The 20,020-nt window shown below is 46.2% G+C and overlaps 1 protein-coding gene and 1 pseudogene across 4 annotated transcripts; one reads left to right on the forward strand and one right to left on the reverse strand.

The window, feature by feature from the left end:
* Nucleotides 1–64: 64 nt before the first annotated feature.
* On the reverse strand, nucleotides 65–7,069 carry LOC309650153 (large ribosomal subunit protein uL22 pseudogene; annotated as a pseudogene). Of its 2 annotated transcripts, none has more exons than XR_014268694.1 (3): nucleotides 6,932–7,063; nucleotides 3,241–3,460; nucleotides 65–1,018 (listed from the first exon to the last, which is right to left on the reverse strand). The product of XR_014268694.1 is annotated as a large ribosomal subunit protein uL22 pseudogene (transcript). The 2 variants fall into 2 exon arrangements; XR_014268696.1 differs by lacking the exon at nucleotides 65–1,018 and adding an exon at nucleotides 1,045–1,978 and having other exon boundaries at nucleotides 6,932–7,069.
* A 378-nt stretch (nucleotides 7,070–7,447) lies between these two features.
* On the forward strand, nucleotides 7,448–19,697 carry MSL1 (MSL complex subunit 1). Of its 2 annotated transcripts, XM_082441157.1 has the most exons (9): nucleotides 7,448–8,537; nucleotides 11,096–11,319; nucleotides 12,384–12,766; nucleotides 14,670–14,717; nucleotides 15,170–15,234; nucleotides 15,881–15,948; nucleotides 16,351–16,475; nucleotides 16,617–16,689; nucleotides 17,091–19,697. In XM_082441157.1, exons 1-9 carry the CDS (start codon nucleotides 7,770–7,772, stop codon nucleotides 17,179–17,181), a joined length of 1,845 nt encoding a protein of 614 aa, XP_082297283.1. In that variant the 5' UTR covers nucleotides 7,448–7,769; the 3' UTR covers nucleotides 17,182–19,697. The 2 variants fall into 2 exon arrangements, with proteins under 2 accessions (XP_082297283.1, XP_082297284.1); XM_082441158.1 differs by lacking the exon at nucleotides 14,670–14,717.
* The last annotated feature ends 323 nt before the right edge of the window (nucleotides 19,698–20,020 follow it).

The raw sequence follows: 20,020 nt of genomic DNA on the forward strand, positions 1-20,020 counted from the left end.
AAACTCATTTGATCCATTTTGTGATGACACTTGAAATAGATTTACTAATTAAAACAACCAACACTCTGCTTTTACTTTTATTTGCATTTATTTTTTGCAGCATTTATTCCCGGGCCATAAGTTTTTGTTTCTTCAATTTCTTCTGGGATATCTTTTTCTTCTGGGCAACCTCCTCTTCTGGTTTAGGAGCAATCTGTTCTTCTTCAGTAAGGATCATCTCAATGTGGCAGGGAGAGCTCATGTATGGGTTGATCCGACCATGAGCTCTGTAAGTCCTGCGCCGCATCTTGGGGGCTTTGTTCACCTGGATATGCTCAATGACCAGGGAATCTACATCTAAGCCCTTAAGTTCAGCATTACTCTCTGCATTTTTGAGCATGTGCAGTAAAAATTCAGCACTCTTTTTGGGCCACCGACCCCGCGTCCAGCCCCACTGTTTGGCCTGGGCACACCTACCAACTCCACCATTGTAAGGACGGAATGGCACACATTGCTTCTTTAAAGTGACATCCTTCAGATATTTGGTGGCTTTTCGGATATGCATACCCTTAATGGCCTGGGCAGTTTCACGAGTGTTCTTAAAGTGAACACGAAGATTTGAACCTCTTGACTTGCATGATTTTGTGGGGTTTTCTGGGTCAAGTAAATAGCGAACCATTTTTAGAGGTCACCTCAGGCCGCTTACCGCAAAAGCTGCCTCATCTTTTAATTGTATTATCCTTAAAGTTATTAACCAGGGAGTTACGGTTTTGAAATCATTTTAAGCAGAGGCAATCACGTTCCCCTATTGTACTCCAGTCCTCAGTCAACTTTCCTCTCCTCCCCAGGCTGCGGCTCCACATTCACCCTGAAGGGGGCACTTTTGTTCAGTCGTTAGTTGGTGCCAGCGAAAAAGGACCCCAAGAAGGAAATATAACAATTGGTCACGTGTTGGGGGTGGGGTCCTCGCAGAGGTTGCTGGGCCAGGGAAGGGAGGTCCACGTGGAGTGGGCGGAACTCGCTGAAAGTTTTGGCGGGGCTGGCAAAACGAGAAAAATAGCCGAATTTGAGTTGTGATTTTATTAAAAAAAAAAAAGAAAGAAAGGCAGCAGGGAGGGTGTGTCCTGCGGAGAGGCCCCCGCGGAGGGGAGAAGGGGAGCGGCACATGAGCATCCTGCTCGCGGAGGCCTGGAACGCAGAACAGGGTTTTTGCCAGAAAGCTCTGAGCCGGGGCAGGGCTTCAGAGCCGGAAACCTTTGTGGCTCCATGCTGGTTCCCCATCCCCCATCCTCCCAAAAAACGGAAAGGTGGCCTCTCCACCCGTGGTCTCATTTTGGTGCCATGTGGAGCTGCGTTAATGCCAGCCACGCAACCCGTCTTTATTTACCTTTCCAAGAGCCTCAGGAAGCCGCCCAGATGAGTACTCTGTCTCCGGGAAGAAGCCAAAACAAGTCTCTTTTTACTATACCTAGTTCGGCCCCACTCTTAATAGGAAAACACAGCTTCATACGGTCTTAAAGATGATCTATTTCAATTTTCTTTTTGGTCTGGGGAAACCAAGACCCAGACTGTTAAAAAGGCTTGCTACATGCTCTTTCCACACTATAGGCATTCCCTTCAAAGAATGTAGGTCATAGAAACAGAATTCTGTCATTCCAAAAAGTCTTAGAGGAATGGTGAAAGTGTTGGCTTCAACTACATCCATACACTTAGCCAGAGGGCAAATGGGAATGGTCATTATCCCATTAGGGATGAAATAGAGATTTGATTAGGGACTTGATTTATGGGTCCTATGGTTTTCCTAAGGCTCCTTCTCAGCCAGTAGGTCCACTTTCTCCCTCTTGTCCTTTACTCTTTGATATCTCACGTCCTTAGATATGTCCTAGTTCAGGGATTATCACAGTTTAGAACCTAATGGTTTGGAAGCAAGAATTCTCTTCCCTTTTTAGAGAGCTTCTCTTCCCAGGTTTCAGTTTTCTGGTGGTCTATCCACCTCATCCTGTGAATTGAGATCAAGAAGATCAGACCTCAAATCAAAAATTCCAGCCTTTTCGCTTTGGGGGAGAAAAGCATGTTTACTTAGCCTGGAGCAGTGAAATCCTAGACTTTGGATTTCAGAACTGTAAAGTTTTCAGGAAAAAAAATTGTGGGGGACTGATGTAAGCTTTTTATTTTGCCAAGTAAGGACATTAAAAAACTACCCACCACCAATTGCTGTGTACTATCACTATCATTTCACGAAAGTACATTTTAACATACACAAAATAGGAAGTATGTGATCTCTGAGTAAATGACAGTATTAAGCCACCCTGCATTAATTTACATGGGTGCATTTATTTGTAGACTTTTAAATGATGGCCATTCTTGCACTTCCCTGGTGGCGCAGTGGTTGAGAATCCGCCTGCCAATGCAGGGGACACGGGTTTGAGCCCTGGTTCGGGAAGATCCCACATACTGCGGAGCAACTAAGCCCGTGAGCTACAGCTACTGAGCCTGCGTGACACAACTACTGAAGCCTGCGCGCCTAGAGCCTGAGCTCTGCAACAAGAGAAGCCACCACAATGAGAAGCCTGCGCGCCGCAACGAAGAGTAGCCCCCGCTCGCAGCAACTAGAGAAAGCCCGCGTGCAGCAACGAAGACCCAGCAACGAAGACCCAATGCAGCCAAAAAAAAAAAAAAAGAAAAATGAGGGCCATTCTGACTGGTGTGAGGTGGTACCTCATTGTAGTTTTGATTTGCATTTCTCTATTAAGCTAAGCTAAGTGTGTGTGTGTGTGTGTGTGTGTGTGTGTGTGTGTGTGTGTTGTTTTTTATTTATTTATTTTTGGCCACGCCCAGAGGCATGAGGGATCTCAGTTCCCTGACCAGGGATTGAATCCTTCCCCCCTGCATTGGAAGCGCGGAGTCTTAACCATTGGACCGCCAGGGAAGTCCCACTAAGTATTTTTAAATAGTTGAAAATCTAAAATAATATTTCATGAAACATGAGAACATATGAAATTTAAACTTCAGTGTTCCTAAATAAAATTTTATAAAATGGTGGGAATGTGATCGCTGGTTGCAGCCTCACCCCAGAGCCTTTGCTTTCAAACAATGAGTCTGCCACCTGTCATTCCCTCTAAATCCCCGTACCACTGGTACCTTAGATTAACCACTCATCATCAGCCACCACTCATTCATTTACACATTGTCTTTTGTGCTACGGTGGCAGAGTTGAATAGTGCAAGAGACTCCACGGCTGTCAAAGCCTAAAATACTTACTATGTGGCTCTTGAAGAATAGGTCCTGGTATAGACTCCAGAGCAGTGTTTTTCAAATTTGAGGTGCATCAGAATCATCTGGAGGGCTTGTTAAAACACAGACTGCTTGAGTCCCACTGCAGAGTTTCTGATTCATTAGGTCTAGAGTGGGGCCTGAGAATGTGCATTTCTAACAAGTTCCCAGCTGATGCTGGTGATGCCAGTCCAGGACCACACTTTGTCTAGTGAGGAAGAAAACATATGCAATTTGTTCATGGAATTGCCATCTGCCTGACCTTAGAAATCTTGACCACAAAGTCCTCCTTCTCCCTCACCCCCTCCTCACACTTTCTGTCGATCAAGAAATTCTGCAAATTACTAATAATGTGAAAACTACACTCTCAAGCCTTAGATTAATCATTCATCATCTCTCACCTGGACTGACAGCCTGCAAGCTGGCCTCCTGCCTTCGGTGCAAAGATATACTGAAGTTAGCTTTCAAAAACACAAATCTGATCATTCCACACTTTGGTGGAAATCCTTCGATGTTTCACCTTGGCTGATAAATTAGTTGTCCCTCAGTATCCGAGGGGGATTGGTTCCAAGACCCTGCTCAGGATACCAAAGTCCTCAAATGCTCAAGTCCCTTACATAAAATGGCGTATATTTGCATATAGCTGACGCACATCCTCTAAATCATCTCTAGTTTACTTATAGTAACTAACACAATGTAAATGCTATGTAAATCATTGTCGGGCTTGCGGCAAATTCAAGTTTTCCTTCTTGGAACTTTCTAGAATTTTTTTTCCTGAATATTTTCTTTTTTTTTTAATGGTCAGCTTTTTAAATTAAATTTATTTATTTACTTATTTTTGGCTGCGTTGGGTCTTCGTTGCTGCGCGCAGGCTTTCTCTAGTTGCGGCGAGCGGGGGCTACTCTTTGTTGCGGTGCGCAGTCTTCTCATTGCGGTGGCTTCTCTTGTGGCAGAGCATGGGCTCTAGGTGCACGGGCTTCAGTAGTTGTGGCACGCGGGCTCAGTAGTTGTGGCTCGTGGGCTTCGTTGCTCCGTGGCGTGTGGGATCTTCCCGGACCAGGGTTCGAACCTGTGTCCCCTGCATTGGCAGGCGGATTCTTAACCACTGCGCCACCAGGGAAGTCCCTTCCTGAATATTTTCAATTTGCAGTTGGTTGAATCTGCAGATGTGGAACCTGAACATATGGAGGGTCGACTGTATCCATTTCTTAACTGGGCCTTCAGACCTTAACAATCTGGTCTCAACACACCTTGCTTGCTTTATCCCCTGTACTTCCCAGTATCCAAGCTAAAGTCCAGCCAACTTCTCCTATTTACTCCAACACATCCTTTTATCCCATGCCTAGGCAATGTTCTCACCTCTGTCTGAAATGTCCTCCTATGGCCTCAAACTTTAAGACCCACTTCAGTTGTCACTTCCTCAATTCCCTCCAGAGAGTATGTTCTATCTTCTCTGTGCTTCTAGACAACTTTATTTTCCCCTAGGTTTCACTAATTTTTACACTCTATTAATGTTATAAGACTGTCATTCTCAACCAAGCTAAAGGTCAAGGGTACATGCTTTCTCTTAATATAAACAGCTCATTTACTCATTCAATGAATATTTATTAACTGCCTACTCTGTGCCAGGTATGGTTCTAGGGGCTAAGGATACAGCAGTGAACAAAACACAAAGCTCACATTCTAGTGTGAGAGGACAATAAACAAGGTCAATTACATCTCAGATGGTAATAAGTATATGAAAAATATAAAGCAGGAAAGGCAAGGGAGGGTATTTGGAAGAGGTTGTGCATTTACACAGGGTAGCCAGAGAAGAAGGCATGATGAAAAGATGATATTTAGTAAAGAGCTGAAGGAAATGAGAGAGGAAGGTACGTGACTATCTGAAGAAAGAGTGACCCAGGTGGAGGGAACAGCAAGTGAAAGGACCTGAGCAGACACATGTTGGGTGTGTTTGAAGGACAGCAAAGAGGCAAGTGTGGCAGGAGGGGAGTGAGTAAGGGGGAGAGTAGTAGGAGCCAAAGTCAGAGAGCAGTCCCGGGGGCCAGATCCAACAAACCACAATGACTATTTTGCTTTTACTCCAAGTAAGATGGGAAGTCATGAGAGGGTTCTGAGCAGAGAAAGAACATGTTCTGCCTCATATCTTATCAGAATCACTATGGCTGCTGTGTTGAGAACAGACTTAAGTGGGGGAAAGTAAAGCTTGAAACTGAGGGACTAATTACAAGGTTACTGCAATAAAAAAGTGAGATACGATTATGGCACAGATTATGACTCAAGGTGCAAGTTGTGGAGATGTTGCAAAGGTGTGTGATTTTGGATATATATATATTGAAGAGCAATGGGATTGAAGACTGATTGGATGTGGAGTGAGAGAGAAAGAGAGGAAGGCTGTAGAAGAAGCAGGATTTGGGTGAGGGAAATTCAGGAGTGTGATTTTAGAGGTACGTTTGAAATGCCTGTTACACATCCAAGTGGATATGTCTCCTAGGCAGCTGAATATATGATTTTGGAGTGAGGGGATGATCCCAGAAGATATAAATTTAGGAGTTGCCAGTGTAGAGATAGTATGGAAAGTCTCGACACTGAAAAAGATCACCACTATTCTATATGCCTCCTGCCACACACCTCCTTCACTGGTATCCCTAACTCCAGTACTCCCCTTGCAGATCTGAGGCCATACAGTCTGGCAGAAGAGGGCTGGGGCTCCCTTGGCTTCTTAGCATATTCGCACCCATTTATTTAAAATTTCCAGTGCTCTGTGTTTTGGGGAGGTTTTCACATTAGGCCAAAGAATGTTAGTCATCTCCATCTCCACACAGACTGGAAAAAAAAAAAATCCCACCTCAACACAAAAGAAAAACAATCAATTAAAACTATTTAAAAGTTTTTCCAGGAGAAATTCTGTGAGGACTTGTTAGCTAAAGTTGCCTGTAAGTTAAGACAGACAGACACACAAAATGAACACTGAAGAGAGAGGACAAAGTGCTCAGCATAGGAGAATACCCTAAAGTATTCCTATTCCCGGTAAAGGTAAAGGTCCCTTCCGAGACTTCCTTTGCCTCAATCCTTCATGAACCCCCAGAAGATGCTAGAAGCGACTTAAGAAGGCTGGGGAGATGGCCGTTGGGAAAGAACTGTCGGTAGTAGGCAATACTTCATTCCAGGGAGGTGGGGGCAACAACTCCCTAGGCAGCAGACATCATGGATTTTCCTCCCTCGGGGAACCAGAGGTCCCCTCCGTTTCTGGCCTGGATCCCTTAGAGACAAAGAACTGCATTCTCTCCCATACCAGTGTGGGGCTGCTGGGGAGTGCTGGGGGTGGAGGGTTAGAATTCTATGCCCAGGAAACACCCGTAGGCTCAAACAGGAGCCTGCATCCTGACTGGTCCAGGAGGCGTGCGGGGCCGCTGGGCCCCTCCGGCGAGGGCCAGGCCGGTTGCCAAGGTGCCCGGGGAAGGGGTAGTCCAGCGCAGGCAGGGTACGTGGACCGCTCGGTACACTTCCACGGAGGGCGCCTCTGCCTCCCGACGACCCCTTCCTTCCTTTCAACTCCATTCTCTCACGCTCCTCTCTCCCGAGGAGCCTCCGCATTCGCCTTCTACCCGTCATGGCCCCAGCCCTTTCTTCACTCCTCCTGACCCTCCCCCGGCTCGCCCCTCCTCCGGCAGCCCACCTTCACCCCGCCGCTCCTCGGGCTTCTCGGTCCTCGCCCCTCATCCCCGGCCTCCCCTCGCCGGCCCCCCGCGCCCGGGGCCCCCGCGGCCCCCTGCCCGCCCTCCTAGAGGCGGCGGCGGCCCCTTTCACAATAGCGCGGCCCGCCTCCCTCCTCTCAGCTCCCGGTTCGCTCCCGCCCGCTTCCCTCCCGGCGCATGCGCCCTCCGGTCGGCGGCGGCTGCGGCTGTGGCGGCTCCGAGCGACTCCGTTTTTTTTAAAGGGAAACGCTGAGGCGCCGGGGGTGACTGTGGGGGAGGGGGACCCCGAGCCCGGAGACCCCCGGGGGAGGCGACAGACCCCCTCCCGGAGTAGGAGGGCTTTGGGCGGACCCATCCCTCCCACCCCCTCCTGAGGAGGAGGGGGGGGAAAATGGAGGCTCGGGGCGGCTGAGGAGAGCTCCGGGGCGGGGGGCCGGGGCGGGGAAGGGGGGGTGTGGGGTGGGGAGACGAGGCGGGCCCGGCCGGGCCAGGGGGGGCCGAAGCGAGCTCCGGGGATGAGCTCGGGGGCGGCTGGGTGCGAACTCCTGCCTCTGAGGCGAAGGCGGCGGCGGCGGCAGCAGAGGCGGCGGCGAGGCCCCCATGGGCCGGCGGCGGGCCTCAGCCGCGGCCTCCACTTCTCCGCACGCCGGCGGGATGGCGCCCGGGCCCCGGAGGAGCCGCGCTAGCCAAGGCCTGCTGCCGCGCTGCTGAGGCGAGCCCGCCAAACTCCCCTCCCCCTCCTCCGTCCTCGACCCCCCGCACCTCACCCCTTCCCCACCCCCTCCTCCGTTTCGGTCCCCGGCGCTGCTCCGGACCACTATGACCATGAGATCCGCAGTGTTCAAGGCGGCCGCGGCCCCTGCCGGCGGCAACCCTGAGCAGCGACTGGACTACGAGCGAGCTGCGGCGCTGGGCGGGCCCGAGGACGAGCCCGGGGCGGCCGAAGCCCACTTCCTCCCCCGGCACCGTAAGCTCAAGGAGCCGGGGCCTCCGCTGGCCTCCTCCCAGGGCGGGAGCCCTGCGCCCTCCCCGGCCGGCTGCGGCGGCAAGGGCCGGGGCTTGTTACTCCCGGCCGGGGCGGCCCCCGGGCAGCAGGAAGAGAGCTGGGGCGGCTCGGTGCCCTTGCCCTGTCCGCCCCCGGCCACCAAACAAGCTGGCATTGGGGGGGAGCCAGCGGCAGCCGGAGCCGGCTGCAGTCCCCGACCCAAGTATCAGGCGGTGCTGCCCATTCAGACGGGCTCTCTCGTGGCGGCGGCCAAAGAGCCTACGCCCTGGGCTGGGGACAAGGGTGGGGCGGCTCCCCCAGGTGCCACCGCCTCGGACCCAGCGGGACCCCCACCACTACCTCTGCCCGGGCCGCCACCCCTCGCGCCCACCGCCGCCGCCGGGACCCTGGCGGCCAGCGAGGGCCGATGGAAGAGTACGAGGAAGAGCCCTCTCGGGGGTGGCGGCGGCTCGGGAGCCTCCAGTCAGGCCGCCTGCCTCAAACAGATCCTTCTGCTGCAATTGGACCTCATCGAACAGCAGCAGCAGCAGCTGCAGGCCAAGGAGAAGGAGATCGAGGAGCTGAAGTCAGAGAGAGACACGGTACGGGAGGGGTTAATCTGCGTTCGGGACGAGGAGCGAGTTGTGCGCATGCTCGGGGGAAGGGGGCTGTAGGAGGTTAAGGTATCCCTGGGTTAGGGGTAAGGAGGTTGGCCACCGGCGAAGGAGTCTTCTCAGTTGCCGGGTCCTTGGGAGCCAGGCCCACAGACACGTTGGGTTGGAGGGAGGGGTTAAAGGGCAACCTCCCAGGGGGAGGGGGAGGGGAGGTTTCAGGTGCCAAAGGGTTAATTTAAAATGACAGCCCCAGACGTGTGGGAAAGACGTTTAGAGTGGGAAAAGACCTGATTTGTGAGGGGTTGAAAAATGAAAAGGTGGGATACATATGTGGTGGCTTTATGGAAGGGGTTAACTTAAAGAGCTTTGCGTTAGAAATGCATTCTGGAGGAGAGGGCCATAACAGCTGTTGCTCTAAGCACTGCTTTAGCATCTTTAGACAGAGTAGTAGGTCTTTTAATGGGCAGAGGGGTCGAGGTGATTCACGGTGGAACCCTATTACAGCTTTTTAAAATGATATTAAGAGAATCATCACCTTTGATTTCAGACAGTTTTTAATACGAATCTGAGTTATAAAACATGACCTGCTAACCAGCTCCCTTGTATAAGCATGGTGTTTAGAGGCTGGAAGGTTTTTAAGGCATCAGGGGAAATTAAGCGTATTAAATGTATTAAGTAGACCAAAATTTTTTCCCCTGTATTAGAATCTTAAGGTAGTAGGGAAGTCATTTATTATTTCTTTGTACTTCTGAGGAGCACGACTATATAGGGTTGTTTTTACTGCAGCAGTAGCTAAGGGCACCTTATGTGTTAAAACATATTCCTCCAGATATCAGGAAAGCTGTGGTGGTGGGATATTACTGTGCTAGCATACCTTACAGCTGCCTAAAAATAAACATGGTTTCTACAATTGTTGTGTTCAGGCTGCAGCAGTCTCTCTCTCTCTTCCTCTCTCTCTCTTCCTCCCTCTCTCTCTCTCTCTCTTCCTCTCTCTCTCTCTCTCCCCCTCTCCCTCTCTCTCTCCCCCTCTCCCTCTCCCTCTCCCTCTCTGGCGTTGTGTGCGCCAAGGGCTGAGCAGGAGAGCAGAGGGCTGTTCATTTTGTTTGCTTTCCAAATGAATCTCTCCAGGCAGCGACTGTTTTATTGGAGAATGCATTCTGCAAGGTGGAATGGGAGCTGGGGCCGGTCTCATTAAATTATCTCATGGTGTTGATTTGTGGAAGTTACTCAACATGGAGGTGGCACTGCTCAGCTACTGTACTGCAGTCTAGGGGTGTGATGGTACTGTAATTACAACACATCGTGTCCTTATTTGGGGGCGGGGGGAGGCGGGAAGAGAACGACCAGTGAAGGAGAAGAAGTCAAGGAAATGTCACCCACAAACCGTGTTTAAGTAATGTTAAGGCTGTGAATCAAAACAGAAGGAGATGAAATGAGAATGTGGCTGACAGAGGGGCTCTCTGCTGATTGTGGAGGTTTCTGTTCAGTTCCTGAGGTAATGGCCCCTTTGCAGACTTTCCTAGGCAGGAAAAGCGGGGTGAGTTAAGGATAGAGTGTCAGTCTGAACTTGGCATTCATTGCCTCTGTTGTGTATTGCAGTCTTAGTGATGCTTAAGCTTGTTTCTCTTATTCCAGTTGTTGTTTGGCCTCTCATGAAATCTATGCAGCTAAGTGGATGTAATGAAGTCAACATTAATATCACTGTCTAACCCAAATAAAATTGTTATTATAGAGTATAAGTAGCACATTTGGCATCTTTTCTCAGAACATTTTAAAGTGAACTTTTCAATGATAATAGACTTACATTTTCTGTTTGATTATGTGTTCCTCCCTTTAACTAGAATTAAAAGACTTTGTTTTCAATATTCAGACAAATAGGTATAATTTTTTTGTTATCTCAAATGCAAAGCAATATGTATATTTGATGATTGATGGGATTTATGGGTACTGGTTCTTTTATAATTCTTCCAAATTGAGTGTTCATTGTTTAGGTGGCACCTCCCCACCCCCACCCCACCCGCCTTCAAATAACACTGCAATCCCTAGTGGCACTGTGATTGTGTGAGCTTTTAATTCCTTCTCAATGTCCTGTGTGGACTTTGTCCTTGTGTATAGCGTTTTGGAGTGGAAGTAGAGAGGATAGTGTTTGGAGAACCTTAGGGCCTCCTAAAAGAACATTAAGGTTAATTCTGGAAACTCCCAAACTGACTTGGAGCCACATGGTTAGCAGTAGCAGAGACCGTGCCATTTAAAAGGCATGTTGTGGCCCCTCCCAGTGAAGAGGATTTTCTTTCAGAAGAATGAACTACAAATTCCCCCATGCCCCTCCCCAACTAGGTTAGCCTCTAAAATTAAGCAGTGTACCTTGTCTTCTCTATTGTGTTTAAGAAAATCTATTCAGATTAATGTCTGCCTGTTAAAAATAAGTTGAATTGCTATGGTTCATGGAAAGAGGCAGAAGACCATACTGATTCGCAAATGGGGCTAAGCACCTGTGTTTAATTTTTTTGTTTTTCAAGTCTGCATTTTGCCACTGTCTCTTTTAGCTCCTTGCTCGGATTGAACGTATGGAAAGGCGGATGCAGCTGGTAAAGAAGGATAACGAGAAGGAAAGGCACAAGCTGTTTCAGGGCTATGAAACTGAAGAGAGAGAGGAAACGGAGCTATCTGAGAAAATTAAACTGGAGTGCCAGCCGGAGCTTTCCGAGACATCCCAGACTCTGCCTCCCAAGCCTTTCTCCTGTGGGCGGAGTGGAAAGGGACACAAAAGGTGTGCTGATAACTTTGTTACACTGTCTGGACATGAGGTTACTTGTTTCCGGTGACTGAGAGTAAGGGATTAGGACTTATGAATTTGTTTTAATAGAACTATGTCTTGAATCATGAGGTCTTCTGTGCTGAGAAACTGTCTTGAAACATTCTTGCGCAGACTATGTAAGTCTGTTAGGAACATTTTGGTCACAGTAGTAACTACAGAATGCAGAGTACATCATAAAGAGAGTGGGCAACAAATGTGACAGCTGAGTTTCTTAAAGAAAACTATAGCCCTTCACTTCAAGTTAGGAAGTGTTAAATTCCTTCATTGCATCAGGCACTGGTAGACATTAAAATGTAAGCTCTAAGTGTCCTTGGACTCAAAGAGATTAGTCTAGCTATAAGGATGGCATAAGTTTTGAAAACTCAGAATTCAACTGCAATAAAATATGCAGATAGACAACAGTGATACAAACTATTCAGAGATTAAAGATTATTGTGCGTTAGAATAGTGAAACTTTAAGGAGGAGATGGATCTTGAAAAAGAAGTATAGAATTTAGATTGGTAAAAAGGAGAGGAGTTGGCATTCTAGAAGTGTGTGTGTGTGTGTGTGTGTGTGTGTGTGTGTGTAGACTGGTGGGAGAAAGAGAGTCAGAAGATAGCAAAAAAAAAAGAAATAGAGATTGTAATTAACATGGTATAGGATTGGGGGGGTAGGAGTAAGAGACTGGTCTCTGGTTGACAGGAATGAAACAGGCCACAAAGTAGAGGCCTCTAATGTTAGGTAAAGGATCTTGAATAAAATAGGAACCTTTTTAGATTTAGTAGGCAGTAGGATACTAGTAGAGGTTTTAAGCATGGAAGCTCACTTGTTCAACAAACATTTACTAAGGGCCTATTATATATACTGTTAAGCGTGAGGCTGTTCCTGCTCATGACAGCCAAATGAACCCAGATATTTAGATACTTGAATACTGATTATTTTGAAGCAAGCTAGTTCTCTTGCCCCAAAATGTAATCAAATCAGATTTTATTCAAGAGTCAATAAATTCTATAATGTTTTCTTCCCTATCTAATAGGAAATCCCCATTTGGAAGTACAGAAAGAAAGATTCCTGTTAAAAAGCTGGCTCCTGAATTTTCAAAAGTCAAAACAAAAACTCCTAAGCACTCTCCTGTTAAAGAGGAACCCTGTGGTTCCTTATCTGAAACTGTTTGTAAACGTGAATTGAGGAGCCAAGAAACTCCAGAAAAGCCCCGGTCTTCAGTGGACACCCCGCCAAGACTCTCGACTCCCCAGAAGGGACCCAGCACCCATCCCAAGGAGAAAGCCTTCTCAAGTGAGATAGAAGATTTGCCGTACCTTTCCACCACAGAAATGTATTTGTGTCGTTGGCACCAGCCTCCCCCATCACCGTTACCATTACGGGAATCCTCTCCAAAGAAGGAGGAGACTGTAGCAAGTAAGGCATAGAGAACACTTGCTCTTATACCCTAGTGGTGGCGGTCAAGCTAACAAGTGTGAAAATGCCTTTGGCATTTTTAAAAAAGTGCAATCAATAAAGCAGAGTTCTGTCAAGAATGAGTAAGTTAACAGCCAGAGACAGACACTGTGCAGGCATTGCAAATAGATGGAATTACAGCAAAATGTGCTCAATGTATTTGCCTGCTTACAACACTGGGAGATGTGTTTGCCAGTAAGTTGCTCATCACAAGAGCACCAGACTTGGGGGTGTAATCTCCGGCAACTTGCATGCCCTCTGAAAGAAGGGTTTTCTGTGCTGTGAAGTGCATAGAACTTATACTTTGCCATGCACGACTGTTCCTGCAATTGATATTGTGTGAAACCTGGGAGGGTGGTCTTTGGGTGTTCTCAGGGGCCAATGGTAATTTTTGGGTTGGGGAGCCAGCTTGGGGTGGGGAATTTCACCTGGGCCTCCGCTCTTTAACTATATAAACATTTATCTGTATCTCTATGTCCCGGTCTGGGGGGCAGGAGGAATCTGCCAAAGACCAACAGTCTTACTTTATCTTACGATACTTCACAAAGGTTCTAAATGTGAAGAGTTTACTTGGATTGCAGTAGCCCATTGGTTGTTCATATATTTAAATAAAATGGTCTACAAACTATTTTTCAAACAATAAGGACTATCTTGGGATATCTGAGCTGCTTGGGATGGGTGTGGGGTATGGGACCTTGGTCTTCATTCCCTTTTTTTTCTTCATGGCTTCCACACAGAGATGCTCCCCTATCTCCTACATCAACCAGTAACTGGAATGTGCCTTCAATCGTGTAATGTTAGTCTGTGACAGTCACAGCGGGTGCTCCGGGGTGATGGTGGGGAAGCCTTGGATAGAGTCACAGCCCTGAGTTTCTAACGCTGTGTCTTGCCCTAGTAGGGATGGGGATGGGAATCCATTCCAGTAAGACAAGAGCATTCTCCAGGCTTTGTTTGGCTGTTCTGGTGACAAAATTAAGTGGGGAAGATAGATTACTCTTCTGAATTATCTAAAATTCATTAGGCCTTACACTTGAGTACATGAGATAGACCAGGACCCTGATCTAGGTTCAGGTTTTTTGTTGGTTCAGTCAGTTGAACAGGTTCATCCTTAATGGTTAACCTTCTTGCTGCCATGGCAATGCTGTGTAACAAGAGAAACCGTGAAGCAATTTCCCATCCGGGATTGGGAAATGGCTTAGTCCGGAGCTGTTCTGTGTGACTGGCTGTTTTTGAAAACCCTTTCTGCCCTAGTACAGAAAATTCCGAACACCTCTAATATTGTGGGCCTAGCAGTACAGAAAGAGTCTGATGGGGGGAATCCCAGTCCTTTGAGGACCCTGAGTTGTGAATAAACGTGTGAATCCTTATTCTTGACGCCCCTATCTCAAGAGGAAGTCTCAATGGCTTGTTTTAAGGAAGCCAAAGTCTTTGTGCATGTTGTTCAGGCTGGACCAGCAAGGTAGTTTGTTTGGAGGGAGGAGGGAGCTGTTGAAGAAGACTACATATGTAAGTTTTGAGAACACTGATCTTTTATTTGAAAACTAGGGTCAACTTTTACTCACCTGCCATGTTCTGAGTTTAAGGTTTGATATCCTTGGCCATCAACTGTTGCAGGGAAACCACCCTAAATAATGAAGAAAAGAAGTCGTCTCAGTGTAAAAAAAAAAAGTGGTGGGCTTATTTTCTTTTCTTTTGTCTGTTGTTCCCTCTTCCCCTCCCCCAGAGAGAAATTCTCAAAAGAACAACTCAAAAAACCAAAATGGCTTCCTAGTGAGAACTTCAGTGATGATCCTTTCCTCCATTTTGGGTGACGGGCTGTTTTTCTTTTTACACTGAGGTGATTCTTCTTTCCTGCATTATTTAGGGTGTCTGATGCCATCAAGTGTTGCAGGAGAAACTTCAGTCTTGGCTGGTGAGTAGAATAGGAATTGTGCTGGCTGGGCCTGGGGTGGGGGTTGGTGGGACGGTGGATGGTTGGGAGCTGCATTCCCCATCAGTTGGATGGGGGAGAGTGAGATTCCTTGGTGTATGATTACACTATAGACTTCCAAATGACTACCAATTTCAGTTGTTTTTCAGGAACTGCAATAGCATCCATTATGTGAATTGTCAGGTATTGGTGTAGGGTTTTTTGTGATCCTGTGTTTGGCAGACTGCAATGGCATTTTAGGTTCTTTTAATACCATAGCAAGGACACTGAATATGGCTTCAGGCGAGGCCATAGAATGGCCTCCTATCACTTGGTAACTTTGTCTCATCTGGGAGAGACCTCTTGTCCTAGTGAATAGTAGGTTGTGTGACCTTGGATTTAAGGATGGTTCCACCCCTCCTCCCTTTCTTTTTCTTTTTCTTTTTTCTTTCCAGTTCCTTCTTGGAGGGACCACTCAGTAGAGCCTCTAAGGGACCCAAATCCTTCAGACCTTTTGGAGGTAGGTACCTAAGACCTGTCAGTAGAAGGGAGTGAGAGACAGATAGAAATGGGGCTGTTACTTGAATATGTCATCGTAACTGTATGGATGGGTTAAATAGAACTTTGAAGCAAGAAGGTAACTTGAGAGATTATCTAGTCCAACTCCTTTGTTGTATAGATGAGAAAACTGAGGTCCAGAGTGGCTAAGTGATTTATTAAAAAATAAATAACTAGGGAATGTTCAAAACAAAGCTAGATTTCACGCTAAGTAGAAAAGTTAGCGTGTACCACTCAGCAACAGAATTATATATTCCAACTTCATTTGACTGTTAAAAGTTTGATACTTACTTTAAACTCAGACTCTTATAAAGTATAGAGGTAGGGAGGGTTTGTGGCAGTCTCAAGGGTTGTTTCAGTTTGATGTGACTTTCACCTTGGAAAATTATAGCAATGATTTTGGAATATGGAGATTCTACAGGGTAGGGGTGGGGAAAGGAGTCTATGTTTTGTTGATTCTGTTACCAGGAGGTTCCTATGATATCCATAGAACTCACAGACTCAGGTGGGACCTGAAGGTGAAAGATTTTACATTCCTGGAAGCTGGAAATGAGTATACACGTGTCACACGGTGATAAGTAGCTTATCAGCTGCTATTCTTTACACAGAACCTGGATGACAGTGTGTTTTCGAAGCGGCATGCAAAACTGGAGCTGGATGAGAAGAGAAGGAAAAGGTGAGGCTAGAGATGTCCATTCTGGGGACAACTGAGCCCTTATAGGACCCTGACCTCTCTTATCTATGCTGAGGGGAGCTCTGGAGCTCTTAATACTTTTAAATTACTGGCTTCCCAATTGGTTGAGTATCAGAGTTTGAAGTGGTGGTTGTTATACACGTTTGGCCTCTTTTTCTTCTGGGGAACACCAACGCATGATCTAGACTGCCAGACCTACACAGCTCTTCCCTAACCAAGCAGGCAGTTCTCTTTACCCCCCTACCCCGCCCCACCCCCCTTCCCCCATCTAGAAGACTCAGCAAAGATCTCCCTAGCATCTGGATTGTGTGAGTTGCCTTTATAGAGCTGGTTTTCAGTAATGTTGGGTTTGTTTGTTTTGTTTGTCTGGTTTGTTTTTCCCAGATGGGATATTCAGAGGATCAGGGAACAAAGAATTTTACAGCGACTGCAGCTCAGAATGTATAAAAAGAAAGGAATTCAGGAATCTGAGCCCGAGGTTACCTCATTTTTCCCTGAGCCAGATGATGGTAAGTTTTGTTTATCTAAAAGAGTACAAGGCTCCAGGATACAACTTGCTCTGAATGAATGCAGTATTTTGGAACAGGTATAGTTGCTAGACATTTTCCATCTGTGTCACTAACAAGGTTCCATTTGGCTTTCTTCCGTAGTTGAAAGTTTGATGATTACCCCCTTCTTGCCTGTTGTAGCATTTGGACGACCATTACCAAAACTAACTCCACAGTAAGTATAAAGTTTTTTTCCCCTCATCTCTCAGGTAGTCTGCGCTTCACCTCCCTTCCAGACTTCATGAAAGCCTAGACATAAGGTGGAATAGCTGGCTTAGGGATAGCCATGGCTCTTTGACAGAAGTGAGGCTGCCTGGGCCACTAGTTTTTGCAGTGATAAGATTCCCAAGCCAGGAATTAGGAGGATTGCTTTTTGAATTAGAAATAGATTATTCAATCACTTTAATAGCACACCGTTGCTCTGGCTTTGAGGCAGGAAAGACACTCTAAACTTGGGACTTGGGAGTCAGGGCTAGGAGTGGTAAAAGGCATAGTGTCTTTTTTTGAGTTAGTCTCATGTCCATAGTGAGTTTCTTCTAGTCTTGCAGGTTGATTTCCGTATCCTTTTTTTGCCAGGAATTTTGAGCTGCCCTGGTTGGATGAGCGTAGCCGATGCAGGTTGGAGATCCAGAAGAAGCAAACACCTCATCGGACATGTAGGAAATAGCTGTGCTGGCAAGAACCTTCTGTCTTCAGATAGTTGTAGCATGCCATTCCCAGAGAGTGGCAGAGACCTGTATATGTGACCGATGTCCTCATGTATGTTATCATTTGCTGGTAATGCCCTTCCATACTCCCCTGATCTTGGTTTTGTTTTCATCACTCTGATTTCACAAATACTCTTTCACTGGGCTAATTGTGAATTATGGAGGGTGATTGGGATTTCTTTTCCCTTTTTGGGGAAATGAACTCTCAAGCTAAATCTATAGGATGGCAGATTTGGAAGCTTCAGGGGGCTGCTTCTCTACATTTGCCTATGTTAAAAGGGTAAAAGGGCTCTCTTCATTAGACTTTTGGAAGATGAAGCAACCCCTGCCTTTAGAGCTGTGCCTGCATGGCACTCGTCTTGCCCTGGTATACCCTTCCTTATAGTGTGAGTATAATGGTTTTTACCCCAAAACAAAACAAAACAAAACACCTCACCATGAGCTTAAGGACCAGATGAGGAATAACAAGTGACGTGATGAAGCAAGTCATCTTCACAGGGTAGAAAAGAGATTGGAGAGTTGGTAGATAAATATCTGAAAAGACAGTTCTCTTAAAACTATCCTGTGATATAGCCATGTGGGAAGGGATGTTTGGCTGTGATTATTTTCTTAGTTAATGGGTAACTGAATTTCTTCTCCCACCCCTCAAAGAATAAAATCTTCTGAAAAGAGAATGAGGATGGTAAGTTTGGGACCAGTTATGGCTCTAAACAAAAGCCGTTGGTGTTTGGGGATGGCATGCCAGATCCTGTATAGATGTCTTTGTGTCACATCACTTCTCCAGTATTCCTTAGTTGGGTTTTATCCTTTTAGCTGAGCTCTTGGTGGTGGGATAGAGATTTAGGGAGGGTGGGGGTGTGTGTGGAAATATGTGCTTCCTTTGGCTGGCAAATGTCTACATCTTGAAACAAACAGATGTACCTAATGAGCTTCTCCGTTCATTTTGTAAAAATAGATTTGTACGTGTACCATCTTAGTTCCCCCCTCCCCCCTACCCCCCACCCCACCCCCATTTTGTTAAAAGAATTTCAGGACAGCACTCCAGGCCACTTTGGTCTCAGTGTAAGATCCCTGTAACTATCTGGAAGGAAAATAGAGCCAAGACCTCTGGTCTTAAATATATAGGAATTGCCTTTCTTTAGTCTTCTGGACTATTGTATGAAAACAAGTAGGGGTCTAATCTCCTAGAAGGTAGGGGCTTTTATCCTTGAAGAGAATATGTCCCCAGATTATTAGCACTTTTAGAGGAGAAGCCAAGGTATGTAGGGTGTGTGGCCGGCCCATCAGTGGAGCATGAGAGAATGGGATACCACTGTGGGAAGGGAAGAAAAAAGTTCCTCAGGGGCCTCCCACTGCTAAAGCTTTTTGTGAGATGTTGATCTGTGCTCCCCGAGTTTGACTTTTAAAGGAATTACTCCGGCAGCACATGTAGTATTCTTGGATGATCTTGCTGCTCTTATTTCTCCTTTGTGTGTGTGTGTGTGTGTGTTTGTGTGTGTGTGTGTGTGTGTGTGTGTGTGTGTGTGTGTGTGTGACTATGGGTTTTCATTTGTAACTCCATCTGCTTAGGAGAGTGGGCTCTCCACAAGGGAACCTGCTGTGAACTTCATTGCAGCAAGAATGTAGAGAGAAATAGGACTTATTCCACTAGGGGCTCTCATCTCACACCTTAAGGAGAGGAAGGAGATTTCTAGAAAAACTGGGCCAGATTTTCTTCGTTCTCCATCATTTTAATATGGCAAGCTGTTTGGCTTTCCTACTCTGACCTATGTTATGTTCCTTTATAATGTGCCCAAGAAGAAAAAGACCAGTCAGTGTCTCTTTTATTCCTTGATTCCTCTCAGTTTCTTCTTGATTTTCAGCATTTGTCAGATTCCTAATTTGGATATGCATTAGCAAATTTAGCCTTTATGTTTGTGCCTATCCAGCAGACTCCCCAGATTTTGAACTTGAGTTAGACTAAGAGGAATCCATGGGTGCTATCTGGCCAGACTTAAGTGGATTCTATTTCCTTGGTTCTCCCTCTACCTAGGACCTCTTATTTTATTGTCCCCTCTTCTAGATCAGTTCTCCTTTGATTTGGATATGTTGAAGTTTTGTTGAGAAGGAGGTTGGAGAGTAGATTAGCAAAGTTCCAAGAGCAAAATTACAGTGTGTTGAAGTGTGGGGGGAAAATTAGTCTTATTTTTTCCCTACATGGGATACAACACTGTGAAATTCAATCTTCAACTGAAGGACCTGCAATTCTCCTAAAACACAGTTCTTTGTTTCTTTCCTTAACAAAGTTTAAGCTAGTGTTAATAAATTAAAAAGAGAAATTGCTTGTCTGTCCACTTCAGCTTTGTTTTATGCCCATTTCATATTGTTGTCTGTGTTGTAATTCATACTTTTGATACCATTTCTGATGTGTAAAATTGGTTGTCTTGTAAATATCTTATAAAGAGTTCAATTGTAAATAAACTATTGTGGCTGTTAATTTTGAACTTCTGCTTCAATTTATTAGATTTATTGGGAAGCATTAAACAATTCTGCTTGTATATTTTAAAAGACTAGGAAAAGAAATCCATTTTCACAAAATAGAAAAACACCATTTTCCCTTTTATATGAGATATCAACTTGCATTTGTGTATGAACACAATGTATGTTTCATCCCTCTTTGTCCTGTGTTCTTCCTTACACATAATTGGCAACTTTAAAAACAAGAGATGATAGGATACTTGGTGCCTGGTGTCTAAATTAGTAAAACCTCAGTTGGAAAGACCTTAGAGGTCTTCTAGTCTGACTCCAATACATGATTTC

Source organism: Balaenoptera physalus (assembly GCF_965194825.1).
Source record: "Balaenoptera physalus genome assembly, chromosome: 20".
NCBI lineage: Eukaryota > Metazoa > Chordata > Mammalia > Artiodactyla > Balaenopteridae > Balaenoptera > Balaenoptera physalus.

What these genes read in the sequence shown, in the direction of transcription:
- MSL1 (XM_082441157.1), top strand. Translation starts at nt 7,770, where the DNA reads ATGACCATGAGATCCGCAGTGTTCAAGGCGGCCGCGGCCCCTGCCGGC. An exon ending in GAAGGAGGAGACTGTAGCAA is followed by an intron (nt 12,767 to 14,669) that starts GTAAGGCATAGA and finishes TGCATTATTTAG; the next exon opens with GGTGTCTGATGCCATCAAGT. An exon ending in TTTCCCTGAGCCAGATGATG is followed by an intron (nt 16,476 to 16,616) that starts GTAAGTTTTGTT and finishes TTTCTTCCGTAG; the next exon opens with TTGAAAGTTTGATGATTACC.